The 22,759-nt window shown below is 42.1% G+C and overlaps 1 protein-coding gene across 1 annotated transcript in view; it reads left to right on the top strand.

Annotated features, from left to right (window-relative positions):
* SLC35A1 (solute carrier family 35 member A1) overlaps positions 1-16,938 on the top strand; it is a 44,440-nt gene extending 27,502 nt beyond the window's left edge. The window contains exons 5-8 of the mRNA XM_077487280.1: positions 1,580-1,646; positions 8,428-8,604; positions 9,046-9,180; positions 16,214-16,938. Coding sequence (XP_077343406.1) covers positions 1,580-1,646; positions 8,428-8,604; positions 9,046-9,180; positions 16,214-16,344 — 510 coding nt within the window. The 3' untranslated portion in view covers positions 16,345-16,938. The remainder of the gene's footprint in view (positions 1-1,579; positions 1,647-8,427; positions 8,605-9,045; positions 9,181-16,213) is intronic.
* Positions 16,939-22,759: the final 5,821 nt, after the last annotated feature.

Raw genomic sequence — 22,759 nt, 5'->3', positions numbered from 1 at the left:
CATACAACACTGTACCCAAATGAAATTTTTATCATTTTTTTCCCACAAATAGAGCTTTCTTTTGGTGGTATTTAGTTACAGCTCGGAGTTTTATTTTTTGCTAAACAAACAAAAAAAGATGCAAAAAAAAAATAAAAAAAAATCATGTTTTAATAGTTTGTTATAAAATTTTGCAAACGGGTCATTTTTCTCCTTCATTGAAGTGCGCTGATTAGGCGGCACTGATAGGCTGCATTGGTGGGCACTGATGGGCTGCATTGGTGGGCACTGATGGGCTGCATTGGTGGGCACTGATGGGCTGCACTGGTGGGCACTGATAGGCATAGTTAAGGCGGCACTAATAGGCACAGATAAGGCGGCACCGATGGGCACAGATAAGGCGGCACTGATGGGCAAAGATGGGCACAGATAAGATGGCACGGATGGGTGGCACGGATAAGTGGCACGGATGGGTGGCACGGATGGGCACTGATAGGTACCACAGATAGATGGGACTGATGGGCACTGATAGGTGGCACTGATAGGTGGCTCTGATAGGTGGCACTGCTGGGCACTGATGGGCGGCACTGCTGGGCACTGATGGGCGGCACTGCTGGGCACTGATGGGCGGCACTGGGGTGCAGCACCTTTGAGGCAGATTGGGTGGCACTGTGGGTGGCACTGTGGGGTGGCACTGTGGGTGGCACTGTGGGTGGCACTGTGGGCACTGACAGGGGGCACTGACGGGGGGCACTTACTTTTTCTTTTATTTTTTTTCAGGATGGCACTGCGGGAGGCAGGTGGGCACAGGCAGGTGGCAGGTGGTCCCTTGTATTGATGGCCGTGATCGGGACTGATGTCCCGATCACGGCCGCCGGTGATCGGCTTTTTTTTTCTCTCCTCGCGCTGTCAGCGCGAGGAGGAATAATAGCCGATTACCGGCTCCGTTCTATCACATGATCAGCTGTCATTGGCTGACAGCTGATCACGTGATAAGGGGTCGGGATCGACCCCTTACACGGATCGGTGATCAGGCGAGTCTCACGGACTCGCCGATCACAGAGCGCGCCGCGCGCGCCCCTCAGGGGGCGCGCAGGCCGCTCGTAACCAGGACGACGTCAATAGACGTAGTCCTGAAAATGTAGGTCCGCGCTAATGCCGTCATTTGGCAATAGCGCGGATCTGAAGTGGTTAAATGACAGATGTGTACTGACTCCTATTGAACATGAGTTTAAATGTGATTGCTTAATCCTGAACACAGCTACATCCCCATTAATATGAGGATGTGCACATTTATGCAATCACATTATTTTATTTTTACTTCCCCCCAAAAGATTTTTTTTTTTTTTTTTTAATTGCGTTGTACAATTTATAGGTCACAATAAAAGGTGGAAAAGGTTCTGAAATGATTTATCCTTGTCTCCTTTTTTTTTTTTATCACAGAAACCTGACATTTTGACGGGAATGTAGACTTTTTCTACCCAGTGTATTTTATTTATTTTTTAAATGCCATGAGAAAGCAGTGATGTCATGGTGATAGGAGTTAGCATACCTTACAGATTAATTAGTATAGTGAACTTTACATTTTGTCATTTCACAGATTGAACAAAATCATTTGTTGGGATTTGCTGCTGTGGCTGTTGCGGTGCTGTGCTCAGGATTTGCCGGTATTTGTAATTTGCAGTTTTATCTCTTGTAACTGTGAAAACTTTGTGTTGATTCCAGGGTATGGTATAATTTTGTTTACTACATGCAATGAATTTATATTTAATATTGACAGTTATCTGTCTGTCCTCTGTACAGGGAAAAAAGTTTGAGGGGAATGTTGCCCAGTTATCATATGAACATTTTTGCTGAACATTAAGGCTGGTGTGCAGTGTGATCTGGCTGAGTTTAGCCCAGTGATGATGCGCTGATTTTAGTGGATCGCACCGCTTCCTTTTTTTTTTTTTTCTTTTTAATACAAATTTTATTGAGATGTTACACAAACAACTCATACAGTTTAATCGCCGGCTACGCGGTGCAAGGCCAAAATAAAAGGCATGGGCACATAGGAGACGAGACATTTTACCTTGTCCGTGATGTGGTACTGTGCTGGAATAGCCACCCAATGCAGTCCCACCACTTCTCGCGTGAACCAAATTAGTTTACTTTAACAAAAGCATACACTGCATAATTGTTACAGTATTTGGGTACCACATGCCACATTTACGTTTTCCCAAATTATCCTCCAGGACAGTTCATTGGAGAAATTGCTCCACTCACCTATAAGAAGCACAAGATCAGGGAGTTGAAAAGTCTCCCAACAGCCATCACATTCTGTTCTTGTGTTTCTTGCCTCCAGCAAACGCTCCATGTTGCAGCTCCTGGTTTGATTTATTTTTTTTCTCCAGCGGGTCAGCTACAGAGGTCAGACAGCTGAAGGCTAGGATTGCAAGCCACATGGGTATAGCAATCCTAAGGCAGTCAGGATGGAGGTCACAACCTATACCTTTCTTCTTCTTTTTCCTGACTCTACCTGCTTGTTGGTAGTACCTACCTCTTGTGCACATGGTCTTCTCAGGGCTTATAGACCTCTCACCCATCCAGCACTCCTAGCTCCCATACTGGGGGTGCTTGTGTGGGGGGTGGGTTTTGACTTGAATAGGTACCTGAATGTAACGGAACGTCCCACCCTCCGCTTGAGTGCTTCCATCAGTATATTGCTTCCGAAGTCCTGGAAATTCAGATCTTGTAAGAACCAGGCGAGACTAGCTCAGTTACACAGCTTGAACATGGAATGATTTATTGGACAAGAATACAGCCTTTTATACATTTGAGAAGTATGTCAGTCCCTCATATGCACAATAACCCCAAATATTTACCCAAAACATCACACAATGGTTTAGCTAACAAGGTAGGGTTGACTCATGGCTAATCCCATCACATCAACCACCTGGATGACTCAGATGTCATATTGCAGACCAGCCTTGCCGACTTCAACCTAACTGCAGACAATACACATGATCTTAAACGCAAATGCAGCAAACCTTCAAACAAAAGCAGATGACCTAATTACAATTAACAATACAAACAGTGTTTTCCCCCCCCTCCTCGGCCTAGTAGGCAACAAACTATAGTAGGAGTATACTGTCCGGCTCCTACACAGTTCTAGAGGACTGTGATCAGCTATTTCAATTAACATGTAGTGTTCATAATCAAACAAACCAGGAATATTCTTTATATATATCGTGGGAGATATTGTGGATAAATACTTTTCTATTTTAAGTAATCCAAGCCACATTTTCTCAATCGCCCTGAGCCCCTAATGGACACAGGGTGACTTAGAAATAGGGGGTGCATGGACAGCTGAAACAAGCAATTTTCAACCTCTCCAAGGGATTCTGGGTCCCGCGGGCCCTCCTATCACACCTGGCCTTGACCCAGTGGTAAACCTCTCCAAGGGATTCTGGGTCCCGCGGGCCCTCCTATCACACCTGGCCTTGACCCAGTGGTAATCCTAGAAAGCGTCCCCCCCCATCCCCTCGTGGAGCACACAGTGGTGGCCTAGCCTCTCCTTGCCATAGGCAGGTCCTGGAATCATGAAGCAGTAGCTGCTGGTTCCTCATGCAGGTGGGAGACCCCATTAACGTGGGCCGAAGATGCACTGCCAGTGGGTACTGGAACTGAGGGTAATGGTGCCTGGAAGGGATGTCTGTGGGATACTGCTGTCCAGACTGGAGTGCATAGAAGGGAGGTAGGAGGTGTGTTATGTTCTCTGCTATAGAGGAACCATAGGCAGCAGCTGGGCATCGGTTCCATACTAGTAAGATCCCCCCCATGTGATCAGTCAGTAGGGATATTTGAGGATTGGTACACTTTGGAGTTATCTTGCACTCCCTTCTGGCATGGGTACACAGAGTGCAGGTTATGTTGCGATAGTGTCCTCTCAGCCCATTCCCCCATCCCACCCCTGCCTGTTAGGTACCAAGGGCTGTTTTGGCTGTGTCTCCTTGTCTTACAGACCATCAAGGAGACCAAAAAGATGTGAAAGTTGTGGCTCTCAAGCTTGTGGAAGAAATGCCCGTGCCAGTCGTATCTCAATAAAGTTGTGTGGACAGACTTTTTTGCTTTAAGGTTTTGATAGGCTTTCTAAATCAGAAAATTTCTTCTGCGTTTTCAGTTTCTGAGTTCTAGAAAACTTTAATTGGCATCCTCATGCTTCGCAGGCAGTGGGACCTGTGCAAGTGCCACTGCATAGGAACCTGAGTAAGCCTAAGTAGAGGCGGACTCTAGATAAAAGCAATATATTCCAGAGAGCAGATGAGGTTTGGAAGAAACCAAAGATCGATGTTTAACTGTGCACCAGTTGGTAAAAAATATTTCAGGGAATGGAAAGACCCAGTAAATAGACTCATTTTTCCAAAGGCTGTGAAAAGATTTACCTTTGATGAAGAGCCTTTGGGATGGCAAGTCGAGTGCTCCAAATTTGGAGCCTACATCACCACGATGTCTAAAATATTTGATCCCTCCTTTTTGAGGAGTTGAGACAATTTAAACATCCAATGAACAGAAAGGTGGATGTTATTTATTTTTTATTTTTTAAAAAGGCATGGGAAGCTTCAGCCTGCATCTCTAGGAAGTATCATTTTTGTAGTGAACAGTTACAGGCGCATCATTCCCAAACCTCCTCAGGAGAACAAGTCTATCTGGTTAATCTACAAAGCAGAAGCATTAATTGCGGATTCCACAGCAGAGACGGTATGCATGGTCACCTGTACCACTGCCTTAGTAAATTCTACATGCCAGAAAGGTTTGGGCAGGCAAAGCAGCTTCCAAAGGCTGACTCCGTGGCCTTTCATTCGACAGTTTCCTTTCGCATCTAGAAAGGCCAGAGACTATAGCCTATATAGCAGAGCTTCCCAGGGGGTTTGAGTTCTGAGTCAAGTCATGTCTCTGTAAAATGCTTAGGTAGGGCAAAGAGTTGGGCCAGGTGAAGTTGTAATTCTATTGGAGATGATGGGGACTTTAAGGTTAGGTTTAGGGCTTTGGATTCGTTTTTGTTGACCTTTAGACTTGAGAGTTGCTTAATAAGTTTGGTTACTATGTATATAAAGTTTTGGTTTCGCCCAGTGTAACTGCCTTTTTACCTGCAAAATTCTAGCTTTAGTTCGTTTGCCTCCCTATTGGTTAGAGCGATTACCTATCTTAATAAAGAGAACCTGTGAGAATAGAAATATAACAGTTAAATCTTGTATTTGCAATACGGATTACAGTTATGATCAGTATATATTAGTGATGCACTGAAATATCGGCCGAAAATGCCCTTTTCGGCAATTTGCCGAAAGAGAAAAACGGCCGATAATGGAGCCGAAAATGGGGCGTGGCCTGGGTGGGGCGGGGGCGGTGTATAGCGCAGGAGAGCCGCCTCCGCCGCCTGTTTGATCACAGCGTCGGGAACATCACAGCTTTCATTTCAATAGCTGTGTGTTCCCGGCCGCGCGCCGTCACACGCAGCCCCTCCCCCTTGTCCGGGCACTTGGATAGACAGATCATCCGCAGGATTGGATGGATGATCTGTCTATCAAAGTGCCCGGACAGTGAGCGGCCGGGAACACACAGCTATTGAAATGAAAGCTGTGATGTTCCCGGCGCTGTGATCAAACAGGCGGCGGAGGCGGCTCTCTTCCCTGCACAGGCTGGCTGCAAAATGGCACACAGGCTGCAAAATGGCACACAGGCTGCAATGGGACACACTGGCTGCAAAATGGCACACTGGCTGCAAAATGACACACTGGCTGCAATGGGACACACTGGCTGCAATGGGGCACACTGGCCTGCAATGGGGGATGCCTCCTGTACCACGTCCTCTGTCTCTGACCATCTCCTGTACCATGTCCCCAGTCTGACCATCTTCTGTACCATATCCCCAGTCTCTGACCATCTCCTGTACCACGTCCTCTGTCTCTGACCATCTCCTATACCGTGTCTCCAGTCTGACCATCTCCTGTACCATGTCCCCAGTCTCTGACCACCTCCTGTACCATGTCGCCAGTCTCTGACCACCTCCTGTACCATGTCGCCAGTCTCTGACCACCTCCTGTACCATGTCGCCAGTCTCTGACCACCTCCTGTACCATGTCGCCAGTCTCTGACCACCTCCTGTACCATGTCGCCAGTCTCTGACCACCTCCTGTACCATGTCGCCAGTCTCTGACCACCTCCTGTACCATGTCGCCAGTCTCTGACCACCTCCTGTACCATGTCGCCAGTCTCTGACCACCTCCTGTACCATGTCGCCAGTCTCTGACCACCTCCTGTACCATGTCGCCAGTCTCTGACCACCTCCTGTACCATGTCGCCAGTCTCTGACCACCTCCTGTACCATGTCGCCAATCTCTGACCACCTCCTGTACCATGTCGCCAGTCTCTGACCACCTCCTGTACCATGTCCCCAGTCTCTGACCACCTCCTGTATAAAAATATTTTTTAAAAACAGTCATTTTCGGTATCGGTGCTGTTTCGGTATCGGTTTCAGCCTAGTGTATTTTTCATTTTCGGTATTGGTTTCTGCACCAAAAAACCCATTCGGTGCATATAGAGTATATATTGTTTAGGGTCAAATGTGAAAAACTCTCCTATGGTTGTGAGGTTGTTTTTTTTTTTAATTAATGTCATCAGCTGTGTCATGTTTTTAATGTCTACCTTGATCATCTGTCGTATGTGATGGATTCTGTTTTTCTATGTTCAGTGAACAGATATTCAAAATAAAATTGGATTAGGAAAATGAGAGTTGCTAATGTGGTTTTATGTTTCCAATCTCAGGGGCTTGACATACAGTATGTGTGCAGACTTCACCCTATGAGTAATTGACTAAGTGATTGGAGAAGGAAATAATTCACACATTCTAAATGATTTTTTTTGGGGGGGGGGGGGGGCTTTTGATGGAGAGATCTGGCGGGGTTTGGAACACAGGAGGAAAAAAAGAAAAGGTTTCCATGCTTTAAAGATTGGGGTTTGTCCCATATTTTCTTTTCCTTTTTTAATGCAATGAAAGCTGGAAACTATATGGAATCCCTCTGGATTTAAAATGTTTTTTATCCTATGTATATTTCAGGGATATCACCTGTGTCCTTGACCGTTTTGTGTATATGTATGTATGTATGTGTGTATATATATATATATATATATATATATATATATATATATATATATATATTATAATCACACACAAATAAAATGACTTGAACAACCACTGAAATTTGAAAAGTCGGACACAACCACTTAACAGGATCAGGATAATAATCTTGGGGTTAGCAATGGTAAATCCCATACATTTATTCTAATAGGTTCCCTTTAAAGTGGAACTTTACCGTTTGGGGTGCCCGGGAGCTCTTGCCATAATGTGCAAGCACCAGTGTATCTGCAAACTACTTTATTAACATTTTTTCCTCAGTCACTACTGCTGCCTTCTCCAGTGTGTCTTCTTGGTCTGGAATTTTCTTTGTTTCCTATCAACTGGACTTGGATGATCTAACTCCCACACATGCACATGGCAATTACTTCATCCTGTATCTATTCTACAGATGCCAGGGTTGTCCAATAAATTACAGCAGAGTGGGAAAATGCTTTTATGGCAACAGAGACAGTCTTTTCCACCATAAATACCCACCGGCTTGCAAGACAGTCTTGGATTTCCTTAGAAAATAGAAACCAGTGGTAACCTCAGGTCATCGCTATCCATCCAGAAATGAAATGTCAGTTTTGGGTGGATTCAGTAATTTCAGTGTTACAGAAAAGTTAAAGGACAAACTCACCTTTGTTCAAAAATGCTCCCTCCCTGCAGAGCCTTACTTGCCTTCTCTGATGGTTGTAGTCCCTGTGTTGTCTGCATCCCAACTAGTACAAATCTTGTATAGGGCTGCCTATGCCTACACATCAATGCCCCATAAACCAAAATGGGATTTTTCTCCTGTAGTAGGTGTATGGCCCATTTAAGTTGTGAGACATTAGTACACAGCTACAGCCTTCAGAAAAGCTAAATATGGACCTGCTAGGAGAAGCAGGCGTTGGCACAGCTGAATCTATTGATGGCAGATAGAAGGGTGCTTGGGGAAGGAGGTTTAACAAAAGGAAATCTTGAACGTTTACATCAGTTAAAGCGGAGGTCCGCTCACCTCTGGAAAAAATGAAAAGCCAGCAGCTGCACATACTGCAGCTGCTGACTTTTAATAATTGGACACTTGCCTGTCCTGGAGTCCAGCGATGTTGGCACCGCAGCTGATCTTTCCATCAGCTGCCGGGTGCATGCCCCCTCCATTGAGATTAAGGGAAACCAGCAGTGTAGCCTTGAGCGGAATTTCCACTTTTGGGTGAAACTCTGCTTTAAGCATGGTAAGAATATAGAAAATAAACTAATAGACCAGCCTGATTAACTTTATGTTCTGTTGACTAATTTTTCTTTTCCAGGAGTGTATTTTGAGAAGGTGTTGAAAAGTTCGGACACATCCCTATGGGTGAGGAACATCCAGATGTATATCTCTGGCATCATAGTTACACTAGCTGGTGTCTTTCTGTCTGAAAGAGAAGGTGTTATGGAAAAGGGATTTTTCTATGGCTACAATTACCTTGTCTGGTTTGTAGTATGTAAGTACAGCCTCTTACACTAGCGACACATCTTCTGCCTGTAGAAGTATAATTTTTCATATTTTAATATGAAGAAAATGATTCAGCTGTTTGGAAAATGTTTTTAGCCTCTCGGCCAAATGGTTAGTTATGTGGCACTTGAGCAGAACTAATGTAACAGTAAGATGTATTATTTCAAACCTGGCCTTGGCACACATCATAAGCTGTAGCATGAGTAATGAGGTCTGCTTTATAAGATTTTCAGTGGTCATTTGTCAGTATTTCTTTAGACATAGTATCAGTATTGTTATAAAGTTTATGTAATCTTGTGAAATGTAATTCAATCTGTGTTTTTTTTACCTTTTGTTTTGATTACTCAGAGATATTTCCTGACCATAGTCATTTATTTCTAGAATATGATTATGACACAATTGATAATTGTTCTTTATGTTCTTCTCACAGTTCTGGCTAGTGTTGGAGGCCTTTATACTTCGGTTGTTGTAAAATACACAGATAACATTATGAAGGGGTTCTCTGCAGCTGCAGCGATTGTCATATCAACCATTGCATCAGTGTTGTTGTTCGGCTTACAGATAAGTATGTTTTTTGAAAAACTTTTTTTCAAAAGCGCAAATTTTCTTCCTTTCTTCTTAATTATAGCATGTTTCCAAACAGTATAATGCACTCCATTGCCTAAATAAAGCTACTTCTTTGCGGTTGGTTATCAGATCATTTGTATATGCAGTTTTAAATGTGGTAATTTGGTCTTATAGCAATATTTCTCAGAATATCAATTTTGTTACACAGTTGTGCAGAAGTTATTCCTCAACCCTAACAATCTTATTTAGTTCCTGTTTTATCTTGACAGCCATCTTTTCACCTAACTACCTGTGCTGTGCAACCAATTACACTGAAGAGATGAAAAGATTGATCGCACACTTGAATCCAAAAGATTACAAAATTGCAATAGTTACCTGATCACCATTGCAATTTTGTCTGGCTCATGACAATAAAGACATTTCTACAGCATCTTTTGGATTCAAGTGTGCGTTCAATCTTTTCTTTTCTTCTCTTCTTGATATTGCCTACGGTGATGAGTCGGGATTGGCACCTTTGACCGGGCTTGTCCATTTTTTTTTTTTTTTTCTGAAGCGGTGTGTGCACCCTTATTTTGTTCCCAATTACACTGTTCCCAGCTGTCTTTGACCAGTTTCCAACCGGCGCACGACGATGTCCCTCGGCAGAATGGCACGGGCAGGCAAACTGGCGTACAGGTTAGAGGTCGACCGATATATCGGCCGATATTTGCAGTTTTTTAAATAATCGTCATCGGCCGATTGTGCTGATAAAAAGCCGATTTAGAACTACAGCGGGACTTTGAAATGACTTCTGTAATAGAAGTCAGTGTAAGTTGCCTGAGTCCTCATAGAAACACTTTCCACCTCTCTGGGCAGCCTGCCAAGAAAAGAACAGAAAGATACAATGTTGAATGAATGAAGTCATCTCAGTGTGTAGAAGTTCTCAGTTTAACCATTTAAAGACTAAATCTTTTCTGACACTTGTTGCTTACAAGTAAAAATCCTGTATTTTCTGCAAGAAAAACACTTAGACCCCCCAAAAATTATATATATTTTTTTAGCAGAGATCCTAGGGAATAAAATAGCGGTTGTTGCAATATTTTATGTCACACGGCATTTGCACAGAGGTCTTTCAAATGCATTTTTTTGGGAAAAAAATACACTATTTAAAAAATAAAATAAAAACAGTAAAGTTAGCCCATTTTTTTTTTTTTTTCATCCAAAAGTTTTGACTACCTGTTTTTATTTAATATACAGGTTTTTTTTCTTTTTTTTTTTTTTTATCTAAATCATACATACACTGATTGGAGGTTTGTTTTGTTTAATAAATGTTTAAATGTAAGAAATTTTCTGTATCACTTATGAAGGCTGCTTTCACACTGGAGCGGGCAGGCGTTGATGGTAAAACGCAAGTTTTAGCGGCTCTTTACCATCATTTTAGCGGTGCTATTCGGCTGTTAGTGGGGCACATATAACCCAGCTAGCGGCCAAGGAAGAGGTTAAATGCGCCCATGAAGCACTGCTGCCAAATCGCATTGCATGCGCTTCGGCAGTGGTGCCCATTCATATCAATGGGCAGGAGCGGTATACACCACTCCAAACGTGCTGCTTGCAGGACTTTTTTTTTTTTTTTAAGATCCTGCCAGCGCATCGCCTCAGTGTGAAAGCACTCTGTCTTTCACACAGACTGCAGGCGCTATTTTTAGCCCAAAAGCGCCTGAAAAACGCCCCAGTGGGAAAGGTGTGTTAGGGGGGATTAAAAAAAAAATAATAAATAAAAAAGGAAAAAAATAAAATCGGCCTAACTTATCGGCCCAAAAAAAATCGGCATCATATATCGGCCGCCATGATTTCTAAATATCGGCATCGGCCAGAGAAAAACCCACATCGGTCGACCTCTAGTACAGGTACGTCCAGTTGAAATTGCCGCCCTGCCATCGCTTGTGCGCCAAGGTGGTACGTGCCAGTCGGGACCCCCGTGAGTCCGGTCCTGGGTCCCGTGGACTCGATCGCCATGGGGATACCCGCGATCGTTTTAAGGGGAGGCTGAACAGGGAGATGCCGCGTAAACAGTATGTCCCCATTCTGTCTAGTAACAAGTGACATCATAAAATGGAGAGATGGGAAAAAATTGAAGGGTGCTAAAGCAAAAGGGTGGGGAGTTCAACAACACCAGTTAAAAAAAGGCAAGCAAGTATGAGGATATATTGTACCTGGCATAACAGAACTTCCTAGTCAAAAGGATTAAGAAGCAATCCTTCCAAGCAACACCCATGTATTTATCCTAATTGTACAGTACCACACTCAGGACTGGTATGCATGGGTTATATGCTGCTACCTTCAGGCGATTAGACAACGGCATCCATATGACCCTGCCCTCTCTGTGAGGCTCCAGGTCAGTGTGTTGTTTTTTTTTTTTTGTTTCGTTTCCCGAGGTGATGAGTTCTACTCTGAAGAAGTATTCTTTTCAAACTCTTAAAAGATAAGTTCACCTTTTGGAATAGGTTATAAGTTGGAAGATGTAACATGAGATGTAACATGTTCCAGCTCCTGCCTCCCTGTGATAGCAGGTGAACGATCTCCCCACACTCGCTGTCAGAATTGAACCACTTCCCATCCCGGGTATAGTCAAATCACGTCTGAAGATGCGATCATACGACGCCCTCAGCTTAACATTGGTATGGGGGCATGCACCCGCAGTGTCACTGAGAAGCCGATGTGTGTGGCCACGATCGCTCGTGACAGAGCAGGAAGGGGGATCTGTGTGTGTAAACACAGATTCACGTCCTGTCGGGGAAGAGGAGACAGATTGTGTATTCCTAGTATATAGGAACACTGATTATAGTCTCCCTCCCCCCCCCCCGTGAGGGAACACAATTAACCCCTTTCCTGCCAGTGACATTTACACAAAATCAGTGCATATTTATAGCTTTGATCGCTGTATAAATGTCAGTGATGTCAAAAGTGTCCGATCTGTCTGCTGCAATGTCGCAGTCACAATAAAGATCGCAGATGACCGCCATTACTAGAATAAAAATAAATTAAAAAAAAATGCAATAAAATCAAAAACCTATTTTTTAGGCGCTATAACTTTTGCGCAAACCAATCACAATCAATATACACTTTGATTTTTTTTTTAAACCAAAAATATGTAGAAGAATACATATTGGCCTAAACTAAAGGAAAAAATTTAGTTAAACAAAATGGTATAGATATTGTAGCAAAAAGGGTTTTTCTTTGCCCCCCAAAAGTGACGCTCTTTTTTGTTTATAGCGCAAAAAATAAAAACCACAGAGGTGATCAAATACCACCAAGAGAAAGCTCCATTTGTGAGGGGAAAAAAAAAATGCCAATTTTGTTTGGATACAAGGTCGCACGACCACGCACTTGTCTGTTAAAGCGGCACAGTGTTGTATCGCAAAAAAAAAAAGGCCCAGGCAGGAAGTGGTTAAGAACTATGCAGCTATGTGGGGCTCTGTCCACACAGCTGCATCATTGGTTCAAAGAGTTCTTCTGTGAATGAACAACCCTGAGCGCTCTTGTATTATACTTCCTGCCATTCAGAAACTGCCTGCCTGTTTAAAGTATGATCAGACAGCTGTAATGAGTGTTGGCAGAATCCTGGCATTGCACCTGCAATCTGCTGATCACAGGTGAAAGTTAGCCTTACAAGCTACAGAGAAAAGAAAATGATACACTGCAAAAGTGCATTTATTTTAATTAAAGGTTAACTTGGCCTTAAATATTTTCATCTAAATCTTCTATTAACCATCTGACTACTTATTGCCTTGTGCTACCTGTCAGTTTCCGGATCCCCTAGGTGTGGACCTTGGGGACTGTACCAGCATCTCACTGTTTGAGGCTACCCACCATAACAGGAGAAGCCTGGCCTTTATTATGGTGCAGGGTTGTGGACAAAGTAAGACAGGGTTTCCCTGTAGATGGACTCCAATGTTTGGCTTTAACACAAGCCACAGGTCATAGCTTTTAGTGGGCAGAGCTCCTTATTTACTTGCGGCACCCCTGCAATTTTTTGTTTTCCTCTAACATTTCTCAATAAACACTTTTGAAATTTGTTTTTTTTCTCTATTTATACTAAAGCTGGCCATACATGTGGTTTAACAAAGAAACAGACTTATAATACAAGTGAATGTAATAATATAAATAAAAAACGTGATTAACAATGTGCACACAAATGATGTGTCCTAAGTAATCAAAAAAACATCATAATAGTCCATATGTGTTAATATGATCACTCCATAAGCAGCAAACACATGTATCTAAACACAAAAACCAGTTCATAGATGGAATAAGCCAACAAAGAAGTGTTCACAAACAAAATTCAGGTGATAAGTTTCCACCACTAGTGCAGCCCGTCGCCTAAGAATAAGCAATAGAGGCTTACTGAAATACCAGCGACTACCCTTATTCAGGGGAGTCACATAAGGCTTAGTAGAGCAGTAGGGTTGCCGCTAAAATACCACCACTGTCCTCACAGGCGCTTTTGTCAAGAGACGATCACTGCACATCAATGGATGTTTCCTTCCACAGGTGGGATGTTGTCAGCCGAAACGTTTTTAAGGAGAGAAAAAAAAAAAAAAAAAGACTCAGTGCAGAGATACCTTTGATTGGTTTATTCAAAAAAGGTTCACAGTACATAAAACGTTCCCTCTTCTGCTACCACTTCCAGCAATGTCTCCTCTCTCCTTCCTCCTGATATTGTTTATCACACACCTAGCGCAATTCTTTCATTTTTAATTTTTAGCAAAGAAACAGACCTGATTTCCCCATACAGACATTCACCGTCAATCCTCCCCACTGTGTTAGCGTATTCTGACATCGGGGAGACTCCCGTACTGTCAGAATACACAGATCAGCGCTACAGCCTATTTCTAGCAGCGCTGATCATGTGGAAATATATCAACAGGGCGGTTCGACTACAGTGTCCACACGTGAATCGAAATTCAGCTGCTCCCTTTGAACAGGCCAAATTTTGATCCATGTATATTCAGCTATAGTCCGAGAAGGATGTTGTATCTGCGTCACACCTCCTGGCTGATTTATTTCCACCCACCTGTTCTACTGAGAATGCACTCAGAACATTGTTGCATTCCTGCATCCATCTTCTACAGAGACCCAGCAATAGGAACTCTTATTGTTTCAATTACTAAAACTGGAGAGTGCAAAATCTGGTGCAGCTGCGCATGGTAGCCAGTCGGCTTCTAACTTCAGCTTGTTCAATTAAGCTTCGACAATAAAAGCTGGAAGCCGATTGGTTCCTATGCAGTTTTAGCGAATAAACTTGTTAGCGTCTCCTTCCGCACATGCAAAATCTCATCTACTCTCATGAATTGAGTACCCCACTGCGGATTCTCTCACTAACTGTGGTGGATCACAGATGCAAAAGAATGTTGTGACAAAAGGAAATAGCACATGTCCGACAGCCTACAGGAAACCGCTATTACCCTGTGTGTGGTTCTGTTCCCATCATCGGACTCTGACTTCCTCTCAGGCATGCATCATGTGGCCTATCTCACAAAAGCTGATTTCTCTGCTACTATTAAATATAAACTAATTATACAGTGAGCAAAATAAAAAATCAGTACAATAAACATGATTTGTTGTCAATTCATACATACAGTATATTAATGCTTTAAAGTGCTTATGTAGTATAAAAGTTCATATGGTATGAAATAAAGTTAATTTAATAAACTTTATTTCATGAGTGCTCAGGCATGGTGTTGTCTTGTGCAATTTTCACACATAAACATGAGCCTTCTGTGCTCCGTGCCTAACCACACCCATTAGACAGCAACTCACCAAATCCACATGCCTTTCTATATTTCTAGATTGGCATTAGAAGCATAAGATTCCTCCAGGCAGTCAGCTGTCAGCCACACGAAATAAACAAAAAAAGTAATGGCAATTTTCAAGGTGGTGGGCTGGACACTGCCATTCCCCTGGGTAGGTGTTACAGTGTTTAATTGAGAGCATGGTCTCTTCTGCTCTGTCACAGGATTAGCCCCCTACTGTCAGACTGCCTCCTCAGACACTAGCAAAAACCCAAGGCTTGACAGTTGGAACGTGGAGTTTTACCTTTCTATTCCTTGCACCCAAGGAAGCTGCCATCTTAGCCTCTGTTTGATCTGTAGTTGCAATGCTGCACCAGCCATTTGATGGTTTGACAGCTTAGTTGAGAGCGGCCGTAAGCACACTAGTAAATGTAAGTTATCATTTAAAGCGGAGTTTAACCGGAAACATTTTTTTTTAAGTCGGCAGCTACAAATACTGCAGCTGCTGACTTTTAAAATAAAAACACTTACCTCTCCAGGGTGCCCGTAGTGTCCCCACCTGAAGCCGATCCGTCGCTCAGCTCCGGGTGCAGGCACCGGCATTTTCAGTAAGGGAAACAGGAAGTAAAGCCTTGCACTTTCACAGCCCAGTTCCCTACTGCTCATGCCTGAGTCACTCTGCGCATTTTGAATGGTCCTTGCTGTCTTCTGGGACCTGTGTGTCTCCCAGAAGACAGCGGGGGGGGGGGGGGGGGCAGCAGACATAGTTCGCCACGGATTCTGTGGTGCTCTTTCGCCGGAAGCAAATACCTGCATCCCCCTGAATGGTGCCAAATGTGACACCGGATCAGCAGAAGTTTGATTAATGTGTGGAACTCTGTTTTAAAGCACACCTTGAAGGTATCCCCTTTTGGGAAACTGTTAAATTGGCGAGTTTGGTTTATAAAATTTTTTTTTTTTTCCAGTGTCCCAACCCCTTAAATGCAGCTGTATAACCCAACTATAAGAATTTCTCTTTTCCCTCAGTGGACCATAAAGAAATAACTTTTTTTTTCTCTAGGAAACAAATTCTAGTACTGCAATCCTGCCAGGCTAATTTCAGTGTTGCTTTTCTAATGTAGTATGTCGTTCATGAAGATCAGTTATGAAAAGAAAAATTCCTTACAAGTATCTATCTTTAATTGATTTTGATAATTTCATAGGGATATTCTTGTATACGTAATGATAAAAAGTATATATACATTTTTTTTTCCCTCCCAGCGTTAACATTTTCGATTGGTGCTCTGCTTGTGTGTGTGTCCATATATACCTATGGATTACCCAGGAAAGACACAACCAAGGTGGAAATACAGCCCAGCAGTAACTCCAATGAAAAATTGATCAACGTTTGACAAAAAAAAAAGAACTTGACTGTGGAGACCATGTAATATATGATTCTATTGATGCTTCAGTCGAGAGGGGCCATTGCAGTACCGGAGATACTGCTCAACTATGGAAAGCACATCTGCCAGTGAATGTAATATATGCAGTGCCATTTTAAGAAAAAGTCAATCAATAGTTTCTCATGCTGTTGTGATTTTGTATAAAGTATATTATGATGACTTGGCTTGTTTAATGGACTATACATTCCAGTTTTGAAGTGGAATGAACAGACTTTGAAGACAAGTGTTTGTAGTCTTGAAAGGACTAAACAATGAGCTGTCCTACATTCAGCATAGACTGTAAACAATGAGCTGTCCTACTTTCAGCATAGACCGTCTAGATGTCTGCTTACAGATGAGACTCACAGTTGTTTAAAGACTACAGCCTCCCTGTTTGTATTATTCTTCCCAGCATTTACCAATGATTAAGCAGTGTACCACCTTGGAAGATACCACAATAATTTATTTTGCACCTCTTTTAAGTTTGTTTTTGTATAGACATGGAAGAGATGAATATGGATTTAGTTTTTTTTTTTTTTTTAAATAAAACCTTTTATTAAAGTCTTGAATTTAACTTTTTTCCAGACTGTGTACAGTCTACATAAAGGTCATGTACCCACTATAGTGGTATATGTGTCAGCAACCACTGTTTCTTGCACAAATGACCATAGAAAATTTGTCAGGCTGGGTTCACATTTATGCAAATTGAATACAGGTTTCCCCGCATCCAATTTGCAAGACAGGAGACTGTGACTGGCTCTCAATGGAGCGGCTGCAGAGCGCATTGCACAGGGGTCCTGCGCGTCTTTGGCTCTGTTTCAGGTCCGCATTTCGGGCAAAAATGTGTGCCCGATTTGTCCCTGAAACAGAGAACAAGCATGCACGGGCCCCTGCTGTGAGCCACGTCTGAATTCAGTACATAGGATGCAGTTTTTGGGACATTTCCGATGTAAATCCATAATTCACAAAACTTGTCTAGGGCTGCAACTAATGATTATTTTCATAATATTTCGGCAAATCTGAGTGTTGTGTATAATTTCATTTAGGTCAAGTTTAAAAAGACAATTTTATTTTTGAATAGCTGTATCCAGTGGTAAATATAAATAACCAGCTATATGATTGGGGAACAAAATATCTAATCCACTATGAGAATAGAAGACAGAAGATATATTATACACACTATATTAGCAGTTGAATCTGATACATATAGATACAAGGAATTATGGGCTATATTTGTACCTCATCCCCATTTTATACTAGAGAACAGCTGAATTGACTATAATGGCATCAGCGAGGACGATAACTAGCAGTTTATATAATATTGCCTTTATTCCAAAAAGTGAAATCTAAACATAACATTATTCATAAAACTACAAAAACATTGGTTCGATACAGATATTATAGGCCAATCGGATACTATGATATTGACTCTATTGTTACGATGTCAAGAGCATTTTGCAAAAATTGCTTCTTCAGGACCTCAATGTCTTGAGCACAAAATAGAGGTGGCCTATCCAAAAGAAAGCATAACTATTAATTATACTTCAGTAGACATGAACATAACATGTTCATCATCCATTGTCATGCTGCCCATATACATATATAGAGAAAAGGACCACTTACACACTTCTAAGGTGAACCAGTAGATAAAGAGGGAGGAATGGTGTGTCATATGTATTTGGGAAGTGGCTTAGTATGTGATGCTGTTAAGTCATACAGGAATAAAAAAAAAAAGTCCTATTATAAAGGAAAATGAGCAAAACACTGGTTGGCTATGTGTGAACAGCTAGGCAATTATATTACAGCACAGACTAGCCAAAGAAATAACACACTTACTAGATACTTAATCACTAAAGCATGAGGCCCAAGGCCAGACTTAGCGATAACTGCAAGTATCACAATTTTCTGTTCCATACAGGACAGCATGACCTAGAATATACAATACAATCCAGCATTACAATTGTAAATGATATTCCTTTTGCTAAAAAAACACAAACAAATAGTAATACAATCCATAGACATGACATTAGTCTATACCTAACTGATGTTCAGCAAAATAATCACCAGCTGTACTCCCATCTCAGGGATAGAAATCTCCCATATGTGTATATTCATGCAGGACAACGCCTAAAAAAATGGTAATCCAAAAAATAAATAATAGTATAAATCCATGTTTATAGACCTATCCATGCCAAACACTGCACTAAGGAATCAACTGACAAAGCAACAGAGTATTTCACTTACCAGCAGACTTGTATTAGAGGCTATATAGTAACGTAAGCTTTCCTTTTGCCAGCCAAACATTTGAAAACAGTATACCAAAAAAAAAAACACTATAAAAGCAGCAATGAACACTATCCATATGCTCCTTTATCCTGGCTACAGCCCAAAAAAACGTACCTACGCAAGCTCCAGCCTGTGCATAGCACCATCCACCATTCCTCAGGACCTGAATCCAAAGCACAATTTAAAGCCCTTTTGGCCCCAAAACTGCATCCTAACTGTAATCAATATCATGTGTGCCTTGTGCAGCCATCTAATCACATACACAATGCTTGCAGTAAGTATGGAACACGAGGCATAGACTTCCCTATCATGGTGTACATCCTCCATCCCATCCATGGCCAATGATGGGCAGGGTGACCCCAGCCTTGACAAACAAACCCGAAAATGCGCAGTATTTGTCCTTTCCCGCATCCATCGCTGTGGACAGATGCTTACATATTAAAGACAGCCATACAGACCGGCTGAACACAGCCATGGAGCTGGATTCAATGATCTTGCCTGAAGGCAAAGCTCCCCCCCACTCACTCAATATCATGTTGGATGGATACCATAGAGCAAATCGTTAGAGTCTTCAATACTTACAATAGGACATGTAACAAGCAAAAGGCACAACACCTACAGCTGGGAATCCTATTTCCTACCACCTCAATACCATCACTTTGGCCGAGCATGAGGCTAATAATTAGCCTTGTCCCTGATCTTAACCATATATGGGGCCCCACTAGTATTTAAATATGAACATCAACCAAAACCATATCCAGAGACAAGTGGCACACCATTGTATCTTATAATGAAAATAACACGACATGGTCCACGGGAGCATATATACCGAATTAATTTGCTACATTGATATTATTTCATAATTTTAAAACCAATGGTTATATATATTGGCTCATAAATCAGACAAACAATCTCCCCTATTACCCTTTTGCTGCCAGGCCCTGTGTGCCATTTTTACCCTCAGGCGTTCAGAACATTTTTGCAATTTTTCCTTTGTGCTTTTATTTTTCACTTATAGCCAAACCATATATTTTCTGAATGCACATGACCAGTAGAATAAAAAGAAGGTGCTACTAATTTCTAAGGCCCCATGATAGTTGCGCAAATGTTTATCAAAACAATATTTTTACTAAAAATCCACTAAAATCACGATTAGCAGATAAATACACAGCATATTTTACAATACACAAAATTCCTACTAAATATAAAAGTTTAACCTGTATTGAGTTAAATAAACAAATACTTATAATTTTTACATTGTGCCTTTTTGCAAAATGGTGAAAATCTAACGTACACAAAATGTAAATATCCAAATTTCTCTAAAAATCTCAAGGTTTTAATTTTTCCCTTACAGCTTTCAGAATTTATAAAAGACCCCCAAAACCATATGACCTCTAGAAAAGAAGGTGCTACTGATTTTTACAGACACCGCGGTATTTGCGCAAATGTTTATCAAACCAATATATTCACAAAAAATACACTAAAACCATTATTAGCAGATAAAACACAGCTAATTTTACAAAATTCCTGCTAAAACCCCAATATAAAAGCTTAACTTGTATGGAGTTAACAAAATAAAATTTTTGCATTGTGCCTTTTTGCAGTGGTGAAAATTATGCAAAAATGTAAATATCCAAATTTCTCTAACAATCTGAACGTTTTAATTTTTCCCTTACTGCTTTCAGAATTTGTGAAAGACCCTCAAAACCATATATTTTCTGACTATCTACCTGCTATTAGCAAAAATCTTATTAGAAGGGGCTATAGAGAGGTGGAAATATATAGAAGATAAGGGTTTGTCTATAGCCTTAGCAATAAGTAAGCCCTCTACTGGGTCAGACTCCAGGGTGAGAAGGTGAGAACCGTTTGTGAAAAGCATGTCGAAGTTGAAAGTACCTAAAAAAAAAAAAAAAAATTCTCTGTGGTAGATCATAAGCAGCCCTAAGATCCGTAAACAAGCGTAGCTTACCCTCCAAAACAATGTTTTTAAGTTTCACTATCCCTTTCCTGGCCCATATCTGCAGGTCTGGAATTTTATTCATGTGCATTGAGATTTAGATTTCCCCAAAAGGGGAACACGAGGGGAGAACGTCTCTGGAGAGTGATACCGGGCTCTAGCCCTATGCCACACCTTGATGGTAGTGTGCATCAGCTCCAGGGTGGGATCCGGGACCCCGCCCCCTGAACACTAGGTTGCTAAGGGTGGAATAGGATCCCATAATAGCTGCCTCCAGGGTTGTAGCTGGGTTGTCTCTAGGTTTGGGAGAACCACCACCTTACCGTCACCAGGACTGGCGTCCAGAAATAGGGCAGAAAATTAGGCAAGGATAGACCCCCCCTGCGTGAGAGGCAACTGTAGCGTGGAAACAGCCAAATGTGGAGCTCTCCCATTCAACACAAAGGAAGATATAATACCATTCAATTTATCAAAAAAAGGTAGCTGGGGGTAACAGAGCAGAGTGAGGAAAAAGATATAAGAACGTAGGCAAACACACCATCTTTACTAAATTCACTCTGCCCACCTGAGAGAGAGGGAGAGACCTGCAGGCCATGCATTTCTGGAAGAAAGTCCTTAGCAGCAACAATAGGTTTAGGTTAAAGTACGAGGACAATAGGGGCTCGTACCACCACACCCAAATATTTGAATTCATTAACCCAAGCTAATGGGAAAGGGGGTCTGAGACATGCAGAGGAAACAGGATTGATTTACCCCAGTTGATTCTTATACCTGAAAAAAATACCCAAAGGCCTCAAAAATTTGGAGGGCTGCAGTTAGAGTTGAGATGTCTTTTAAATACTAGAGGATATCATCTGCGTACAGAGATTTCTTGTCAATCGCCACCACCACATGGATGCCTTCTACCGATGGGGCAGATCTGTCATGAACCGCCAGAGGCTCCATTGCCAGTGCAAACAGGCCTGGGGAGAGTGGGCAGCCTTGCCTGGTACCTCGGTTCAGGGGAAAGGAGGATGACAGAGTTGTTAGTATGAATCCTGGCCTTAGGATTATGATAAAGTAACAATCCATTTAATGAATCGGGGACCAAACCCAAGGGAAGCCCAGAGGCAGTGCCACTCCACTGAAGGGAAAGCCTTTTTCAGCATCTAGAGAGGCCACCACCCCTGAACCGTCCCTCTTCGACAGATGGGTAAGAAGCCTGCGGATATTAATATCTGTTCCTCTACCTGGCATGAATCCGGATTGGTCAGCATGTAACAGAGCGGTGAACACAGTGTTCATTCGACCAGCTAAGAACTTTGCCCACATTTTTGCATCCACATTAAAGAGGGAAATAGGTCAATATGAGGATCACTAATCCAGGGTTTTCCCAGGTTTTAGAAGGACCACCACAACTGCCTGACATAGAAAGGGGTGAGAGATTCCTCCTCCACTGCCTTCAGAAGCACGGTCCTAAATGTCAGAAGCAACTCCTCTGTATACGCTTTAAACAAACTAGGCCGGAAGGCCATCTGGGCCTGCAGTCTTACCAGTGTGCAGAGAGGCCATCACCCCCTTAAGCTCTTTCAAAGTGATGGGGCTATCCAGCGCCTCAGGGAAGGTTAAGCAAATGAACTAAATCTCCTCTAGATAATTATGCAGCTCCTTATCCATCCATGAGAGCTGTAAATGGAAGGACACAAAACGGTTATTAATAGAGGGTGAGAGCAGTCAAAAGCGAGTCATCCACATCTCTAAGGCCGAAGATGGACACAGGCGAGGAGCTCTCCCTAGCTAGCCATGCCAACATAAATAGTGTATCTAAATGACACAATCCGTCTCACTAGGCTAAACCAAAATCTAAAAACCATTCTGCAACATTGATGAATAAAACTGCAGAGCGTTTCTGCAGGCTAAAGAAAACACAGTCTATTTAATCCAGAGAAAAATAGCACCATATAATACCTAGGGTATGCCAATAGATAGATATAGAGTCTCATGTAATCATGCATTTACTAAACATCAAATTTGGCAATACTGTAGAAAAGCTACATATATTCACATAGGCAATAGAACTCACGTAGCTGGATTATGTAATGTGTTTATCCTCTGCTTGAAAAATCCTCAGTAAGCAGTTAACAGCCTCAGTGCAGTAAGCAT

Source organism: Lithobates pipiens, unplaced genomic scaffold, assembly GCF_037356315.1.
Source record: "Lithobates pipiens isolate NorthernLeopardFrog02 unplaced genomic scaffold, aLitPip1_a1.2 Scaffold_18, whole genome shotgun sequence".
In the NCBI taxonomy this organism is placed as follows: Eukaryota; Metazoa; Chordata; class Amphibia; order Anura; family Ranidae; genus Lithobates; species Lithobates pipiens.
This window is presented reverse-complemented; position numbering and strand designations above follow the sequence as displayed.